The sequence below is a fragment of the Hylobates moloch genome, unplaced genomic scaffold (assembly GCF_009828535.3).
Source record: "Hylobates moloch isolate HMO894 unplaced genomic scaffold, HMol_V3 SCAFFOLD_19, whole genome shotgun sequence".
Classification (NCBI taxonomy): Eukaryota; Metazoa; Chordata; class Mammalia; order Primates; family Hylobatidae; genus Hylobates; species Hylobates moloch.
Window position 1 is genome coordinate 35,862,659 of NW_026652294.1, and position 18,036 is coordinate 35,880,694.

The 18,036-nt window shown below is 49.3% G+C and overlaps 3 protein-coding genes across 4 annotated transcripts; 1 reads left to right on the plus strand and 2 right to left on the minus strand.

Annotated features, from left to right (window-relative positions):
- The first annotated feature begins 6,508 nt into the window (after positions 1-6,508).
- PSMB6 (proteasome 20S subunit beta 6) lies at positions 6,509-8,861 on the plus strand. Of its 2 annotated transcripts, none has more exons than XM_032139351.2 (6): positions 6,509-6,663; positions 7,095-7,162; positions 7,804-7,935; positions 8,048-8,177; positions 8,375-8,519; positions 8,646-8,861. In XM_032139351.2, the coding sequence occupies exons 1-6, from the start codon at positions 6,562-6,564 to the stop codon at positions 8,786-8,788; spliced, it is 720 nt and encodes a 239-aa protein (XP_031995242.1). In that variant the 5' UTR covers positions 6,509-6,561; the 3' UTR covers positions 8,789-8,861. The 2 variants fall into 2 exon arrangements, with proteins under 2 accessions (XP_031995242.1, XP_031995243.1); XM_032139352.2 differs by having other exon boundaries at positions 8,626-8,828.
- Positions 8,862-11,506: 2,645 nt separating this feature from the next.
- CUNH17orf114 (chromosome unknown C17orf114 homolog) lies at positions 11,507-12,688 on the minus strand. The gene is made up of 2 exons (XM_058431938.1): positions 12,607-12,688; positions 11,507-11,803 (listed from the first exon to the last, which is right to left on the minus strand). Exons 1-2 carry the CDS (start codon positions 12,677-12,679, stop codon positions 11,637-11,639), a joined length of 240 nt encoding a protein of 79 aa, XP_058287921.1. The 5' UTR covers positions 12,680-12,688; the 3' UTR covers positions 11,507-11,636.
- A 2,809-nt stretch (positions 12,689-15,497) lies between these two features.
- Positions 15,498-16,051, minus strand: LOC116459070 (large ribosomal subunit protein eL27-like). The gene has a single exon (XM_032139355.2). It carries the CDS (start codon positions 16,005-16,007, stop codon positions 15,675-15,677), a length of 333 nt encoding a protein of 110 aa, XP_031995246.2. The 5' UTR covers positions 16,008-16,051; the 3' UTR covers positions 15,498-15,674.
- Positions 16,052-18,036: the final 1,985 nt, after the last annotated feature.

An 18,036-nucleotide genomic window follows, 5' to 3' on the forward strand; every position in this document is an offset into this window, starting at 1 on the left:
CTGCCTCAGTCTCCCAAGTAGCTGGGATTACAGGCATGTGCCACCATGCCAGGCTACTTTTTGTATTTTTAGTAGAGACAGGATGTCTCCGTGTTGGTCAGGCTGGTCTTGAATTCCTGACCTCAGGTTATCCGCCCGCCTCAGCCTCCCAAAGTGCAGGGATTACAGGCGTGAGGCACTGCGCTCAGCCCCAGCCGTTCTGTTTCTCTTTCATCACATCAGCATCCAATCTGTGAAAATCTGAGCAGTGCCCTCTTTCTCCACTCCTAGTACCTTTGACTATGAAGGGAGAATATATCCTAGATTACTGCAATAGCCTCCTCATTGTTTCTCTGTCCGTCCTTTCCCTCCCTGTAATGTATTTTATTTTTGTGCCCCCTCTCCCACCCTCCTATAATGTATTTTATTTTATTTATTTATTTACTTATTTTGAGACGGAGTTTCACTATTGTCACTGAGGCTGGAGTGCAGTGGCGCAATCTCGGCTCACTGCAACCTCCACCTCCCAAGTTCAAGGGATTCTCCTGCCTCAGCCTCCTGAGTAGCTGGAATTACAGGCGTCCACCACCACTCCCAGCTACTTTTTGTATTTTTAGTAGAGACAGGGTTTCGCCATGTTGGCCAGGCTGGTCTCGAACTCCTGACCTCAGGTGATCCACCCACCTTGGCCTTCCAAAGGCATGGTGGCTCAAGTCTGTAATCCCTCATCCCAGCACTTTGGGAGGCCTAGGCAGGTGGATCACTCAAAGTCAGGAGTTCAAGACCAGCCTGGCCAACATGATTAAACTCTCTCTCTACTAAAAATACAAAAATTAGCCTGATATGCCTGTAGTCCCAGCTCCTCGGGAGGCTGAGGCAGGAGAATCACTTGAACTTGGGAGGCAGAAGTCTCAGTAAACCTAGATCGTGCCACCGCACTCCAGCCTGGGCAACAGAGCAAGAGTCCTTCTCAAAAAAAAAAAAGGGCCGGGCGTGGTGGCTCACGCCTGTAATCCCAGCACTTTGGGAGGCCGAGGCGGGCGGATCACGAGGTCAGGAGATCGAGACCATCCTGGCTAACAGGTGAAACCCCGTCTCTACTAAAAATACAGAAAAATTAGCTGGGCGTGGTGGCGGGCACCTGTAGTCCCAGCTACTTGGGAGGCTGAGGCAGGAGAATGGCGTGAACCTGGGAGGCGGAGCTTGCAGTGAGCCAAGATTGTGCCACTGCACTCCAGCCTGGGTGACAGAGCGAGACTCCATCTCAAAAAAAAAAAGGAATACATCATTGCTTCAACATATGAAAATAAATGCAATATACCATATTAATAAAGGAAAAAATGCAAAATTATCTCAATAAACTCAGAAAAGCAGTTTTAAAATCCAACATTCTGTCATAATAAAAAAAAAAAATCGTTGGCCAGGCGCAGTGGCTCACACCTGTAATCCCAGCACTTTGGGAGGCCGAGGTGGCTGGATCACCTGAGGTCAGAAGTTCAAGACCAGCCTAGCCAACGTGGTAAAACCCCATCTCTACTAAGAATACAAAAATTAGCTGGGTGTGGTGGCCCACGCCTGTAATCCCAGCTACTCGGGAAGCTGAGGAAAGAGAATTGCTTGAACCTGGGAGGTGGAGGTTGCAGTGAGCTGAGATCACACCACTGCATTCCAGCCTGTGTGATGGGAGTGAGACTCCATCTCAAATAAATAAATAAATAACAATCAACAGTCGGGCGCAGTGGCTTACGCCTGTAATCCCAGCACTTTAGGAGGCCAAGGCGAGTGGATCACCTGAAGTCAAGAGTTCGAGACCAGCCTGACCAACACGGTGAAACCCCATCTCTACTAAAAATACAAAAATTAGCCGGGCACGGTGGCGTGTGCCTGTAATCCCAACACTTTGGGAGGAGAATCACTGGAACCCGGGAGGCAGAGGCTGCAGTGAGCCGAAATTGTGCCACTGCACTCCAGCCTGGGCAACAGAGCAAGACTCTGTCTCAAAAAAAAAAAAAAGAAAGAAAAAGAAAAAAAAAAAAAGAAAACCAATCAACAAACTAGGAATAGAAGGGAACTTCCCCTGCCTAGGCATCCGTGAAAAACCCAGGGCTAACAGCACTCTCAGTGATGAAAGACTTTTCCCTAAGCTTTCCCCTAAGCTTTTTGCCTAAAAGGAGAAACAAGACAAAGATGTCTGCTTTTGCCAATCTACTCAACATTGTACTGAAGTAACTAGCCAGAGCAACTGGGCAAGGTAATGAAATAAAAGTCATCCAGATTGGAAAGGAAGAGATAAAATTATCTCTATTTGCAGATGATATGATGGTTTATATAGAAAAAACCTAAAGAATATAGACACAAACTATTAGAACTAATAAATGGCCGGGCACGGTGGCTCACGCCTGTAATCCCAACACTTTGGGAGGCTGAGGTGGGTGGATCACGAGGTCAGGAGTTCGAGACCAGCCTGACCAACATGGTGAAACTCCATCTCTACTAAAAATACAAAAATTAGCCGGGCATGGTGGCATGCACAGGAGAACTGCTTGAACCCGGGAGGTTGAGGTTGCAGTGAGCTGAGATCGCGCCACTGCACTCCAGCCTGGGCAACAGAGCAAGACTCCATCTCAAAAAAAAAAAAAAAAAAAAAAAAAAAAAACCTGAAAAAAAAAAAAAAAAAAAAAAAAAAAAAACCATGTTATGAAAAGAAGACTTGTTAAGATGGCAATACTCCACAAATTGAAATTGATTAAGTACAATCCCTAACAAAATTCCAACAGACTATTCTGCAGAAATGGACAAGCTAATCCTAAAATTTATATGGAGATGCAAGGGATCCAAAAAAGCCAAAATAATCTTGAAAAGAGGAAAAAGTTGGAAGATTCACATTTCCTGAATCTAGAAATTACTACATTCAGAAACTGGATAATGATTATAGTTGTGCCAGGCGCAATGGCTCATGCCTGTAATCCCAGCACTTTGGGAGGCTGAGGCAGGTGGATCACGAGGTCAAGAGTTTGAGACCAGCCCGGCCAACATGGCGAAACCTCATCTCTACTAAAAATATAAAAATTACCCAGGCATGGTGGCAGGCTCCTGTAATCCCAGCTACTTGGGAGGCTGAGGCAGGAGAATCGCTTGAACCCAGGAGGCAGAGGCTGCAGTGAGCCGAGATCGCACCACTGCACTCCAGCCTGGATGACAAGAGTAAGACTCCATCTCAAAAAAATAAATACATAGTAAATAAATAAATAAATGGTTATAGTTGTACAACATTGTGAACGTACTAAATGACACTGAATTGTACACTGTAAAATAATTTTGTTATGCGAATTTTACCTCAATTTTGAAAAACGTACTACAGGCAGGGCACGGTGGCTCGCTCCTGTAATCCCAGCACTTTGGGAGGCCGAGGCGGACAGATCACAAGGTCAGGAGTTTGAGACCAGCCTGGCCAATATGGTGAAACCCCATTTCTACTAAAATTGCAAAAATTAGCCTGGCGTGGTGGCAGGCGCCTGTAGTCCCAGCTACTTGGGAGGCTGAGGCAAAAGAATCGCTTGAACCTGGGAGGTAGAGGTTGCAGTGAGCCAAGATCACTCCACTGTTCTCCAGCCTGGGCAACAGAGCAAGACTCTGTCTCAAAAAAAAAAAAAAAAAAAGAAAGAAAAGAAAAATGTACTACAAAGCTACAGTAATCGAGACAATATGATACTGGCATCTGGCATAAGGATAGACATGTAGATCAATGAAACAAAACTGAGAATCCAGAAGTAAGTTCATACATGTATGGTCAATGATTTTTAACAAGGGTGCCAAGATCATTCAATGGGGAGACAGTCTTTTCCTTTCTTTTTCTTTTTTTTTTGAGATGGAGTCTCGCTCTGTTGCCCAGGCTCTGGAATGCAGTGGCACGATCTCGGCTCACTACAAATTCCGCCTCCCAGGTTCACGCCATTCTCCTGCCTCAGCCTCCTGAGTAGCTGGGACTATAGGCGTCCGCCACCACGCCCAGCCACTTTTTTTTGTATTTTTAGTAGAGACGGGGTTTCACCGTGTTAGCCAGGATGGTCTCGATCTCCTGATCTCATGATCTGCCCACCTCAGCCTCCCAAAGTGCTGGGATTACAGGCATGAGCCACCGCACCCAGCAAGTCTTTTCAACAAATGGTGCTGGAACAACTAACTGGCTATCCATATGCAAAAGTTTCGATTTGGACTTCTACTTCACATCACATACAAAAATTAACTCAAAATGGACCACAGACCTAAAAATGTAAGAGCTGGCACTATAAACTTTCATGCTTCAAAGAACACCAATGGGGCCGGGCACGGTGGCTCATGCCTGTAATCCCAGCACTTTGGGAGGCCGAGGCGGGCGGATCACGAGGTCAGGAGATCGAGACCATCCTGGCTAACACGGTGAAACTCCATCTCTACTAAAAATACAAAAAATTAGCCGGGCGTGGTGGGGGCGCCTGTAGTCCCAGCTACTCGGGAGGCTGAGGCAGGAGAATGGCATGAACCTGGGAGGCGGAGCTCACAGTGAGCTGAGATCACGCCACTGCACTCCAGCCTGGGCGACAAAGCAAGACTCCGTCTCAAAAAAAAAAAAAAAAAAAAAAAAAAAAAAGAACACCAATGAAGGACATGAAAAAACAATCCAATGGGAGAAAATATTTTCAAATCACGTATCTGATAAGTTTCTAGTACCTAGAATATTAAAAAAGACTCTTACAACTCAACAATAAAAAGACAAATAGAGCCAGGCACAGTGGCTCACGCCTGTAATCCTAGCACTTTGGGAGGCCGAGGCAGGAGGATCACCTGAGGTTAGGAGTTCAAGACCAGCCTGGCCAACATGGTGAAACCCCATCTCTTTACTAAAAATACAAAAATTAGCCAGGCGTGGTGGCGCGTGCCTGTAATCCCAGCTACTCGGGAGGCTGAAGGAAGAGAACTGCTGGAACCCGGGAGGCAGAAGCTGCAGGGAGCTGAGATCACACCAGTATAAAAAGACAAATAGAGCTGGGTTCAGTGGCACATACCTGAAGTCCCAGCTACTTGAGAGGCTGAGGCAGGAGGATCACTGGAGCCCAGGAGTTCAAGGCTGATATAGTGCACCATGATCGCATCTGCACTCCAGCCTGGGAAACACCGCAAGACAAACCCACCCCCCACACACACAGCCCACCCTCGTCTCAAAAAAAAAAGTAAGCCCAAAAAATATATTAAACATTGGCCGGGCGCGGTGGCTCACGCTTGTAATCCCAGCACTTTGGGAGGCCGAGGCGGGCGGATCATGAGGTCAGGAGATCGAGACCACGGTGAAACCCCGTCTCTACTAAAAAATACAAAAAATTAGCCGGGCGTGGTGGCGGGCGCCTGTAGTCCCAGCTACTCGGAGAGGCTGAGGCAGGAGAATGGCGTGAACCCGGGAGGCGGAGCTTGCAGTGAGCCGAGATTGCGCCACTGCACTCCAGCCTGGGCGACAGAGCGAGACTCCGTCTCAAAAAAAAAAAAAAAAAAAAAAAATATATATATATATATATATAAAACAAAAGACATATCCCAATTTTAGAATGTGCAAAGAACTTGAATAAACATTGCATCAAAAAAGACATACAAATGGCCAATTATCTCATGGAAATATGCTCAGCATCACTAATGATTAGAAAAATACCAATGAAAACCACAGGGTACCATTTCACACCCCCTAGAATGGCTATAACTAAAATAATGCACAATAACAAGTGTTGGTGAGGATGTGGAGAAATTGGAACCCTCATACATGGCTTGTAGGGATGTAAAATGGTGCAGTTTCTGTGGAAAACAGTTTGTCAGTTGCTCAAAATGTTAAACATACAGTTATCATAGAACTCATAAATTCCTCTGCCAGCATATACTCCTAAGTATGTAACTAAAAGAAATGAAAACATGGTGTGGTCACTTTAGCCCAAAGACTCTTAGGTTTATTTTGTGGGCCCTTTGGACTGTAACTCCGTAAGATCGGTACGGCGCAAGCCACTAGGACGGTTTTTTGTTTTGTTTTGTTTTTGTTTCTGTTGAGACAGAGTCTTGCCCTGTCGCTCAGGCTGGAGTGCAGTGGCGTGATCTCGGCTCACTGCAACCTCCGCCTCCCAGGCTCAAGCGATTCTCCTGCCTCAGCCTCCCCAGGAGCCGGGATTACAGGCACGCCCCACCACGCCCGGCTAATTTTTGTATTTTTTAGTACAGACGGAGTTTCACCATGTTGGCCAGGCTGGTCTTGAACTGCTAACCTCATGATCCGCCCGCCTCAGCCTCCCAAAGTGCCGAACGGTTTTTTTTGTTTTGTTCTGTTTTTTGTTTTGTTTTGTTTGTTTGTTTGTTTTGCAGACTTTCTTGTTTTGTTTGTTGCTTGCCACGCTGCCATCAAGTGCTCACTGTCGCAAAAGAACCGTCCCCATGCAGTACTGTACTTTTCTTTTCCCTTCTGCCGTCAACCTCGCAGTAGCTTCGCTCCCAGAAGGCCTCAAAGCGCGACCAAAGAGCGTGACAGAGCGCTTTACGACAGTTGCTTTGAGTCAGTACCGGAGGAGAAAGATGGCGGCTACCTTACTAGCTGCTCGAGGAGCCGGGCCGGCACCGGCTTGGGGGCCGGAGGCCTTCACTCCAGATTGGGAAAGCCGAGAAGTCTCCACTGGGGTGAGGAAGGAGTCGGGGTCCATAGGATGTGCACAAGGCCTGACACTATGGGAAGATAAAGGCTGAGTGGTGTTGAGAGATCTGGCAGGGGTGGAGGGGAGGTGGAATGTGTTGTGCTCCAGGAATGGGGAGAGGTACCCCGAGGATGGTGGAGTGGTGCGGTAGCTTCGTAGTGGGAGGTGGAGGGTGGGCTGAAGTTTGAAATTCTGAAATCCTGCGAGGCTAGTGAAGATCTTGGGCTTAAGTACGGGATGAGTCTTTTGAGATTTGAGGGTTGACATTCTGGTATTCTGCCGGGTGCTGAGGCCCCTATAAGATTTGAAAATGGTTCAGCGACGCACAGATTTTGTATTTGGGGAACTAGGTAGAGAGATCATTGAGATTTGTGTATGCTGGAGAATGTAGACTTACTCCTTTTTCCCTTTTCCCAGACCACTATCATGGCCGTGCAATTTGACGGGGGCGTGGTTCTGGGGGCGGACTCCAGAACAACCACTGGGTGAGTTCAGGACAGATTTGTGAAAGGTCTGCCTGTCTTCCTTTTCCTTTCCTGCCTGCCAGCCCACCCTGCCTGCCTCCACAGACCACTGTGGGAAGAGAGGTTTCTTCTCTCTCTGGAGATAAAGATTTGTCCCAACTTTTATTACTTTCAGTTCCCCTCACTCGTTAGTGGAATCCTTACAAAAGTCTGTTCTCCAGCCCGCTTCAGTTTGGATGAGAATAAGCAATACTGGAGGCCAGGCACGGTGCCTCACGCCTGTAATCCCAGCACTTTGGGAGGCCGAGGCGGGTGGATCACCTGAGGTCAAGAGTTTGAGACCAGCCTGGCCAACATGACAAAACCCCGTCTCTACTAAAAAATACAAAAACTAGCTGTGCGTGGGGGTGCGCGCCTGCAGTCCCAGCTACTTGGGAGGCTAGGGCTAAAGAATCGCTTGGACCCAGGAGGTGGATGTTGCAGTGAGCACAGATCGCGTCACTGCACTCCAGCCCGGGCAACAGAGCGAGACTGCATCTCAAAGAAAAAGGAAGAAAAGGCAATACTGGACATCGTATCCCTGAGCCCTGACAGAGTGGGTCGTGATGGGATGGAGGGGAAGACAGGTGGGCTCCTTTCCTCACTGTTCTGCCATCCTGCAGGTCCTACATCGCCAATCGAGTGACTGACAAGCTGACACCTATTCACGACCACATTTTCTGCTGTCGCTCAGGCTCAGCTGCTGATACCCAGGCAGTAGCTGATGCTGTCACTTACCAGCTCGGTTTCCACAGGTGGTTGTGGGCAGGGGAGGGGCAAGTATCTGAAGGGAGTTGGACGCTGAGGAGCTAAATAGCCTGACTTCTAGGTCTTGAAACTTTCTCTGTGACTTCCCTGACCCTCTAGCATTGAACTGAATGAGCCTCCACTGGTCCACACAGCAGCCAGCCTCTTTAAGGAGATGTGTTACCGATACCGGGAAGACCTGATGGCGGGAATCATCATCGCAGGCTGGGACCCTCAAGAAGGAGGGCAGGTCAGATCCCCACCCGACCAGAGCACACTTGAGCCAGGCCTTTTATCCTCTCCTCAGCCATTTTCTTTTTCTTTCCAGTGTCTACCTCACTTATTCTTACTATTAATGTGCCTCAGACCAATAGCAGAATGCACAGGTGAACGTACATGTGTTGGAGGGAAGATACGACTGGTAACTCTTCTCATTCGATCTGGCAGGTGTACTCAGTGCCTATGGGGGGTATGATGGTAAGGCAGTCCTTTGCCATTGGAGGCTCCGGGAGCTCCTACATCTATGGCTATGTTGATGCTACCTACCGGGAAGGCATGACCAAGGAAGAGTGTCTGCAATTCACTGCCAATGGTGAGAGCTTAGGCTTCTGGGCCTATGAGCTTCAACCCCAACTACCCAAGCCAGGCCAGCATTCCTCATTCCTTGCAGTGATCCCAGCATCTGAATCTGAACCCAGCTTTCTCCTTTTATCCACAGCTCTCGCTTTGGCCATGGAGCGGGATGGCTCCAGTGGGGGAGTGATCCGCCTGGCAGCCATTGCAGAGTCAGGGGTAGAGCGGCAAGTACTTTTGGGAGACCAGATACCCAAATTCGCCATTGCCACTTTACCACCCTCCTGAATCCTGGGATTCTAGTATGCAATAAGAGATACCCCTTACCGATGCAAAATTTAATAAAGTTTGTCACAGAGAATCTTTGTACTTTGGGGTTCTTTTTTTTTTTGACTTCAAGCCTGAATTTGTCTGGCCCATTCCTATTTGTAAAAACCATTGCACTGAACTCAAAGCAAGTTGGAGGGGAGATGAAAGGAGTTTATGAATGCTTTATTCCCCAGTAAGCTTTTACATGGGTGGTTTTCAAACCTGTTCTCCAAACCACCTTCCCCCAAACTTCCTTTCCCCCACCATATCCAGGTCCTTGAACCAACGGATTGTGGTTGGTATTGGGGGTACCAGCAACACCCACACCGTGTTCAAGCCCAAATTCTAACTAAAACTGGAGTCACCTTCCTTCAGCCTGCTTCCTGCCAGTCATCATGGGTGACTACTGCCCCTAAGGCCACAAAGACCAGCCTCCTCCTGCCCAGCCTCATGGTCCCCTCTCTCCACACTTAACCTCTGTTACCTCACCTTGTGGTCAGCAGTAGCACTGTGACTTCCTTGGCTTTTGGGAGAAAGGTGGGCCTTGTCTGCAAATGGAATTTAAGATGAATGTTGAGTGGGAGAACACAGCCACCGGGATTGCTTTTGGCCAGCTCTGGAAGCCACCATTCCCATGGTAGGGGCTGTGATCAGCCCCTTGGATGAAAGGCTGAAAATGGACTCCGGCCCCTCCGAAGCTGTCCCCACTCAAGCCAGGGACATAAAGGAGCTCGATAGCTGGGACTACAGGTGTGTGTCACCTCACCTCAGGCTAGTTTTATTATTATGTATTTTTTAGAGATAGAGTCTCGCTCTGTCACCCAGGCAGCAGTGTCACTGTCATAGCTCACTGTAACCTCAAACTCCTGGGCTTAAGTGATTCTCCTGCCTCAGCCTACCAGTGTGCTGGGATTACAGGCACGAGCCACTGTGCCCAGCCTTTTTTAATTTTATTTTATTTATTATTTTTTTTGAGATGGAGTCTCACTCTGTTGCCCAGGCTGGAGTGCAGTGGCCTGGTCTTGGCTCACTGCAACCTCCGCCTCCCGGGTTCCAGCAATTCTCCTGTCTCAGCCTCCCAAGTAGGTGGGATTACAGGCGTGCACCACTGTGCCTGGCTAGTTTTTGTATTTTTAGTAGAGACGGGGTTTTGCCAAGTTGGCAAGGCTGGTCTTGAACTCCTGACCTCAGGTGATCCACCCACCTCAGCCTCCAAAAGTTCTGGGATTACAGGCATGAGCTACCACACCCGGCCTTAAGTATTTTTTAAGACAAGGTCTCCCTATGTTGCTCAAGCTGGTCTTGAAGTGGCCTCAAGTGATCCTCTTGCCTCAGCCTCTTGGGTAGCTGGGATTATAGGCGTGAGCCACTGCACCCAGCTCTTTTTAAATAAATTTTTTTTTTTTTGAGACAGTTTCACTCTTATTGCCCAGGCTGGAATGCAATGGCGTGATCTTGGCTCACTGCAACCTGCACATCCCGGGTTCAAGCAATTCTCCTGTCTCAGCCTCCCCAGTAGCTGGGATTACAGGCATGCACCACCACCACGCTCAGCTAATTTTGTATTTTTAGTAAAGACAGGGTTCCACCAAATCGGCCAGGCTAGTCTCGAACTCCTGACCTCAGGTGATCCACCTGCCTCGGCCTCTCAATTTTTTTTTTTCTCTTAAGACGGAGTCTGGCTCTGTCCCCCAGGCTGGAGTGCAGTGTTGTGATCTCGGCTCACTGCAACCTCCACCTCCTGGGTTCAAGCGATTCTCCTGCCTCAGCCTCCTGAGTAGCTGGGATTATAGGCGTCCACCACCACGTCTGGCTAATTTTTTTGTATTTTTAGTAGAGACAGGGTTCCACCAAGTCGGCCAGGCTGGTCTCGAACTCCTGACCTCAGGTGATCCACCTGCCTGGGCCTCCCAAAGTGTTGGGATTACAGGCGTGAGCCACCGCGCCCAGCCTAAAATTCATTTTTTAGAGCAGTTTTAGATTCACAGCAAAATTGAGTAGAAAATACAGCTATTTCCCATGTGCTCCTCTACCCACGTGGGCAGCCTCCCCCACTGTCAACATTCTGCACCAGAGATGGCCATTTGTTGGAACTAGTAAACCTACGCTGACACATCACTCCCAGATTTCCACATGGCTACTCATCATTCAGCTCTCAGCTCAAATGTCACCTCATCAGAAAGGCCTTTTCCGACCACCTGAAACTGAAGAATCACCACCCTCCAATCCCACTCTCACATGACCCTGTTTCATTTTCTTCACAGCAGCACACATCACTGTCTTGGGTTCTGATTAGCTGTTTGCCTGTGTACGATTGTCTCCCTCCCTCTACTAGCAAGTCAGCTCACTGAGAAGAGAGAATTATTTCTTCCTGGTTCATTGATATATCCTCCATGCCTGGCAGGGGTGGACACTCGGCATTTACTGAATGAATATGCTTTCTCATCCCATCTGCTATCCTGCCCTGCCCCCAGCCACCCCAGACTGCCTTCACCACACTCAACCCTGAAGCTTGACGTCAGCCAATTCTTACTTTCCCGCTTGTCACACCTGGGCTCTGCGTTAGGTCAGCTGCCTCATATTCATCATTCCTGTGTCTCACTCCCACCATAGACAACACTTCCCATCTCAGCCCCATAACCCAGCCCTGCAGCCTTGGCCCCATCTACTCCCCCTGCACACACACACACACAGCACTTAGCAACTATGAACACATTTAATGAGAAGGTTAGAAAGGACTTGGGGAGGTGGACATTAGGATCGCTGAGAAATCTGGGGAAGGAAGCTTGCTAAGCCTTCCTGGAGGTTCAGCTCTTCGTTGTCCCCTTCAAATGGTGGAGTCATTGGCCGATGCTATGTCATGCAGCTGGTGGCGGAAGGAGAGTCGGGCTTTCCTGCTGAAGTAGGCACCAGGCCCTGGCCAGGATACCCCTCCCTCAGCCATGATGGGGGCTATAGCTGGACTGGGATCTGGAGGGGCAGCAGGACTCAGGCCTAAAAGATTGGAGGAGGAAGAAGGAAGTAGTAGGTCAGGGTTCACCTCCTCCCTCACCCCCAACCCAGGGTTGAGGAGGGAAGAAGCAAGGGAAGACACCTGGGGCCTGGGGGCCAGTGAGGAGTGTTGGTGGCAGCAGCAGGGAAAGGGAGAGGGGCTGTTGCAGAGCAAGCAGGGCTGGCTCACACACATGTGACCTGTGCAGCCGCATAGGATCTTCTGACTCAGAAGGGCCACCATGCTTGGCATAGGGCTCTGCTGTCACCATCTTGAAATTCTTAATTTTTTTTTTTTTTTTTGAGACAGAGTCTCACTCTGTTGCCCAGGCTGGAGTACAGTGGTACTATCTCGGCTCACTGCAACCTCCGCCTCCTGGGTTCAAGTGATTCTCCTGCCTCAGCCTCCTGAGTAGCTGGGACTACAGGTGCCCGCCACCACGCCCAGCTAATTTTTTGTATTTTTAGTAGAGACGGGGTTTCACCATGTTAGCCAGGATGGTCTCCATCCCCTGAACTCATGATCCACCCACCTTGGCCTCCCAAAGTGCTAGGATTACAGGCATGAGCCACAGTACCTGGCCGAAATTCTTAAATTGTTAACAAGGGGCCCCACTTGGTCATTTTGAACTGGGCCCCACAAAGTATTTAGCCTGTCCTGTGAGGACTTCGGTAATCCATCTCCCACCCAGGCAGACAGATGATCCTTTTCCCTTTGCTGGTTTGAGCATTTCTCTCCTCGCCATGCAGTTGTCTGTCTGTCTGTCTGCCTGACAGCCCTGCTTTACCCTCAGCCTACTCCATACCTGCTCCTCTTTCAGTCCCCCGCTGTCTCCGGCACCCACACCATGGGAAACACCATGCCCCCTTCAGACCCATCTCAACAGTGGAAGCGATCAGAGCTGGGAATGGCCAGGAGGGCCCCGGGGAGAGGGGTGTGGTTTCCAAGCCCCCCCACCATGGGCAAAACTACCACTTAGCCTCAGACCGCCTGGTGATTACAGGCGCCAGGGATGGAAGGGGGAGAGGAGGGAGGAAGAAAGGGGTGGGGTACACTGCCATTCAGACACCTATTTTTATGCCCCATTAATTTGGGGGTCCTTTTTGATCCCCATGGAGAAGCAGGAGGTGGTTGGGAGAGGTGGCATGGCAGGGACAGACGCAGAGGTCCTGTGACAGACAGATGCAGTAACATTTCACTATGGCAATGCCCGACAACTTGGCGCCAGGCTGGACACCGCTGGGGATTCGTTTGTATTTTGGAATGAGAATTGAAGTGCCCAAGATGTAAACTTTCAAAGAATACTCTATTTTTTTAGAATAAGAAACTTTAGGCCGGGCGCGGTGGCTCACGCTTGTAATCCCAGCACTTTGGGAGGCCGAGGCGGGCAGATCACGAGGTCAGGAGATCGAGACCATGGTGAAACCCCGTCTCTACTAAAAATACAAAAAATTAGCCGGGCGTGGTGGCGGGCGCCTGTAGTCCCAGCTACTCGGAGAGGCTGAGGCAGGAGAATGGCGTGAACCCAGGAGGCGGAGCTTGCAGTGAGCCGAGATCGCGCCACTGCACTCCAGCCTGGGTGACAGAGCGAGACTCCGTCTCAAAAAAAAAAAAAAAAAGAAAAAAAAAAAAGAAGAAACTTTATTATTCAGGGAAATGTTAGATTCTCATTAAATGGTCTGATAGTTCCTGTCCCCCGTTATGAAGATGATTGTAATTGATTAATTATGCTGTGTCAGGTAAATGCTAGGGACTTTTACATGTTATCTCATTTCACTTAATCATGTCAAAGATCTTTTTTTTTTTTTTTTTGAGACAGAGTCTCACTCTGTCGCCCAGGGTGGAGTGCAGTGGCGCAATCTTGGCTCATTGCAACTCCACATCCTGGGTTGAAGCAATTCTCCTGTCTCAGCCTCTCAAGTAGCTGGGACAACAGGTGTGCACCACCATGCCCAGCTAATTTTTTTGTATTTTTAGTAGAGACAGGGTTTCACTACGTTAGCCAGGCTAGTCTCGAACTCCTGACCTCAGGCAATCCGCCCGCCTCCTCCTCCCAAAGTGCTGGGATTACAGGCGTGAGCCACCGCACCCGGCCTCAAAGATCTTTTGAGGTAAGTCCCTCGCTGGTTAGGTAAGTCTATCCTGATTTTACAGATGTGAAAAAGCAGGCACTGAGAGGTAAGGTAATTTGCCCAAGGTCACGCAGGCAGTTATTAGCAGAGTAGGAACCATGCCCAGCTCACAACCCTCACCTTGAGTCAGTCTGACCCCAAGCATCTACTCTATTTTTTTTTTTATTTTTTTTTGAGACGGAGTCTCGCTCTGTCACCCAGGCTGGAGTGCAGTGGCACGCTCTCGGCTCACTGCAAACTCTGCCTCCTGGGTTCACGCGATTCTTCTGCCTCAGCCTCCTGCGTAGCTGGGACTACAGGCGCCCGCCACCACACCCGGCTGATTTTTTTTGTATTTTTAGTAGAGACAGGGTTTCACCGTGTTAGCCAGGATGGTCTCGATCTCCTGACCTCGTGATCCGGCCGCCTCGGCCTCCCAAAGTGCTGGGATTACAGGCGTGAGCCACTGCACCCAGCCTTTTTTAAATTTTTGAGATGGAGTCTTGCTCTGTTGTCCAGGCTGGATTACAGTGGTGCAATCTCGTCTCACTGCAACTTCTGCCTCCAGGGCTCAAGCGAGTCTCCTGTCCCAGCCTCCCAAGTAGCTGAGATTACAGGCACCCGCCACTATCCCCAGCCACATTTTGTATTTTTAGTAGAGTTGGGCTTTCACCACGTTGGCCAGGCTGTTCTGGAACTCCTGACCTCAAGTGATCTGCCTGCCTCAGCCTCCCAACGTGCTGGGATTATAGGCATCAGCCACCACACCCAGCCCAGAATCTACTGTTTTAACCAGTACACTGAGCTTCTGAAGCATGTCCCCAAGCAAGCATCGATGCCCTCAGCCAGTTTGGGGTGGCCAGAGCCAAGGCTGGGAGCCTCTAGTCAAGAGCGTCCTAGCCAAGGACTCTAGGTGCCCTTAAGTAAAGCTGTGCAAGTGCTGTGTTTTTTCTTTTTCTTTTCTTTTTTTTTCTTTTTTGAGATGGAGTCTTGCTCTGTCACCCAGGCTGGAGTACAGTGGCGTGATCTTGGCTCACTGCAAGCTCTGCCTCGCAGGTTCACGCCATTCTCCTGCCTCAGCCTCCCAAGTAGCTGGCACTACAGGTGCCCGCCACCATGCCCAGCTAATTTTTTGTATTTTTAGTAGAGACAGGGTTTCACTGTGTTAGCCAGGATGGTCTCGATCCGCTGACCTCGTGATCTGCCCTCCTCGGCCTCCCAAAGTGCTGGGATTCCAAGCGTGAGCCACTGCACCCAGCTGTTTCATCATTCCCTGAGGGTGCCACAACGTGGTGAATGTTAGGTTGCTGATTACATGGTACTGCCTGAGTTACACAGAAATCTGTTTCTTTTTTTTTTTTTTTGAGACGGAGTCTCACTCTGTCACCAGGCTGGAGTATAGTGGCACTGTCCTGGCTCACTGCAATCTCTGACTCCCTGGTTCAAATGATTCTCCTGCCTCAGCCTCCCAAGTAGCACGCATCACCACACTCAGCTAATTTTTTGTATTTTTAGTAGAGATGGGGTTTCACCATGTTAGCCAAGATGGTCTCGATCTCCTGACCTCGTGATCCGCCTGCCTCGGTCTCCCAAAGTGCTGGGATTACAGGTGTAAGCCATCGCACCCAGCATTCCTTTACTTTCTTTTTTTTCTTTTTAATTTTTAATGATCAAAACAAAGCATCTAAAACCGCAGTTTCTGGAAGAACCACTTGTTCTTGCCTGTCCTGCATCTCTCTTCAAACTTGACCTTGGCCTCCCGTCAGGCCTTGCATTTAAGAGCAGGATCTCCGAAGACATCCTTATTGACGACAGTTTTGTCCAAGGGGATATCCACAGAGTACCTTGTGGGCATTAGGTGATTGTAGTTATAAATTTTCACAAAAGACTTTATCTTTGACCTCTTGGCGATCTTCTTCTCGCCCATGGCAGCTGTCACTTTGCGGGGGTAGCGGTCAATTCCAGCCACCAGAGCACGGCTGTAGGGGCGATCTGAGGTGCCATCATCAGTGTTCTTCACGATGACAGCTTTGAGTCCGGAGTAGCGTCCAGCCAGGATAAGCACCACCTTCCCAGGTTTCATGAACTTACCCATTTCGGCAGCAACCACTTGGGCCTACAGCAAAAAGGAAAGAAGGACCCTTCTTTTACTTTCAACGAATTTTATTGAAGCAAAAATGTACGTACAATGTAATGCACACATCTTAATGTACAGTTCCATGAGTATTATCAAGTGTATGCTCCTATGCAATCACCACTTCTATCAAAATACAGGGCATTCTTATCATCCTGGAATGTTCCCTCACGTGTCCCTTTACAGGCAATCTTTTTTTTTTTTTTTTTTTTTTTAGACGGGAGTCTCGCTCTGTCGCCCAGGCTGGAGTGCAGTGGTGCGACCGACCTCGGCTCACTGCAAGCTCTGCCTCCCAGGTTCACGCCATTCTCCTGCCTCAGCCTCCCGAGTAGCTGGGACTACAGGCACCTGCCACCGTGCCTGGCTAATTTTTTGTATTTTTTTAGTAGAGACGGGGTTTCACCGTGTTAGCCAAGATGGTCTCGATCTCCTGACCTCGTGATCCACCGGTCTCGGCCTCCCAAAGTGCTGGGATTACAGGCGTGAGCCACTGCGCCCGGCCTACAGACAATCTTTTCCCTACACCCTGCCACAGGCAACTACTGATCTGATTTCCATCACTATAGATTGTTTTTGCCTGTTTTATAAGTTCATGACTGGGTGCGGTGGGTCACGCCTGTAATCCCAGCACTTTAGGAGGCCAAGGAGGGCGGATCATTTGAGGTCAGGAGTTCGACGCCAGCCTGACCAACATGGAGGAACCCTGTCTCTACTAAAAATACAAAAAATTAGCTAGGCATGGTGGCAGGTGCCTGTAATCCCAGATACTCAGGAGGCTGAGGCAGGAGAAAACCCGGGAGGCGGAGGTTGCAGTGAGCCGAGATCGGACCATTGCACTCCAGCCTGGGTAACGAGAGCAAAACTCTGTCTCAGAAAAAAAAAAAAAAAAAAATTAGCAAAAGGCCAGGCACGGTGGCTCACGCCTGTAATCCCAGCACTTTGGGAGGCTGAGGAGGGTGGATCACTTGAGGTCTGGAGTTTGAGACCAGCCTGGCCAACATGGTGAAACCCTGTCTCTACTAAAAATACAAAAATTAGCCGGAAATCCCTCGCACCTGGAAGGGGGAGGTTGCAGTGAGCCGAGATCACACCACTGCACTCCAGCATGGGCAAGAAGAGCGAGACTCCGGCCGAGCGCGGTGGCTCACGCCTGTAATCCCAGTACTTTGGGAGGCCGAGGCGGGCGGATCACGAGGTCAAGAGATCGAGACCATCCTGGCTAACACGGTGAAACCCCGTTTCTACTAAAAATACAAAAAAAATTAGCTGGGCGTGGTGGCGGACGCCTGTAGTCCCAGCTACTCAGGAGGCTGAGGCAGAAGAATGGCGTGAACCCGGGAGGCGGAGTTTGCAGTGAGCCGAGATCGCACCACTGCACTCTAGCCTGGGCAACAGAGCGAGACTCCGTCTCAAAAAAATAGTAAAATAAAAAATAGTAAAAGACTGAATAGGCACTTTATAAAAGAAGACATACAAATGGCCAATCAGCACATGAAACATGGTCAATATCATTGATCTCCAGAGAAATGCAAATCAAATTGCAATGATGTGCCTATAACACCCATTAAATGGCCAATGCTAAAGATTGACAATATCGGCCGGGCGCGGTGGCTCACGCTTGTAATCCCAGCACTTTGGGAGGCCGAGGCAGGCGGATCACGAGGTCAGGAGATCGAGACCACGGTGAAACCCCGTCTCTACTAAAAATACAAAAAAAAATAGCCGGGCGTGGTGGCGGGCGCCTGTAGTCCCAGCTACTTGGAGGCTGAGGCAGGAGAATGGCGTGAACCCGGGAGGCGGAGCTTGCAGTGAGCCGAGATTGCGCCACTGCACTCCAGCCTGGGCGACAGAGCGAGACTCCGTCTCAAAAACAAAACAAAACAAAACAAAAAAAAAGATTGACAATATCAAATGTTGTCCATGCCATGGAATAACTGGAACCACCATACACTGATTTTGGAAATCTGGAATGGAAAAACCATTTACAAAG

Excerpts from the sequence above, each read along its gene's own strand:
- PSMB6 (XM_032139351.2), top strand. The coding sequence starts at position 6,562 with ATGGCGGCTACCTTACTAGCTGCTCGAGGAGCCGGGCCGGCACCGGCT. Across the intron at positions 6,664-7,094 it reads GCCGAGAAGTCTCCACTGGG|ACCACTATCATGGCCGTGCA; the intron begins GTGAGGAAGGAG and ends CCCTTTTCCCAG. Across the intron at positions 8,520-8,645 it reads TCTGCAATTCACTGCCAATG|CTCTCGCTTTGGCCATGGAG; the intron begins GTGAGAGCTTAG and ends TTTTATCCACAG.
- CUNH17orf114 (XM_058431938.1), bottom strand. The coding sequence starts at position 12,679 with ATGGGTCTGAAGGGGGCATGGTGTTTCCCATGGTGTGGGTGCCGGAGA. Across the intron at positions 11,804-12,606 it reads GGGGACTGAAAGAGGAGCAG|GCCTGAGTCCTGCTGCCCCT; the intron begins GTATGGAGTAGG and ends CCAATCTTTTAG.
- LOC116459070 (XM_032139355.2), bottom strand. The coding sequence starts at position 16,007 with ATGGGTAAGTTCATGAAACCTGGGAAGGTGGTGCTTATCCTGGCTGGA.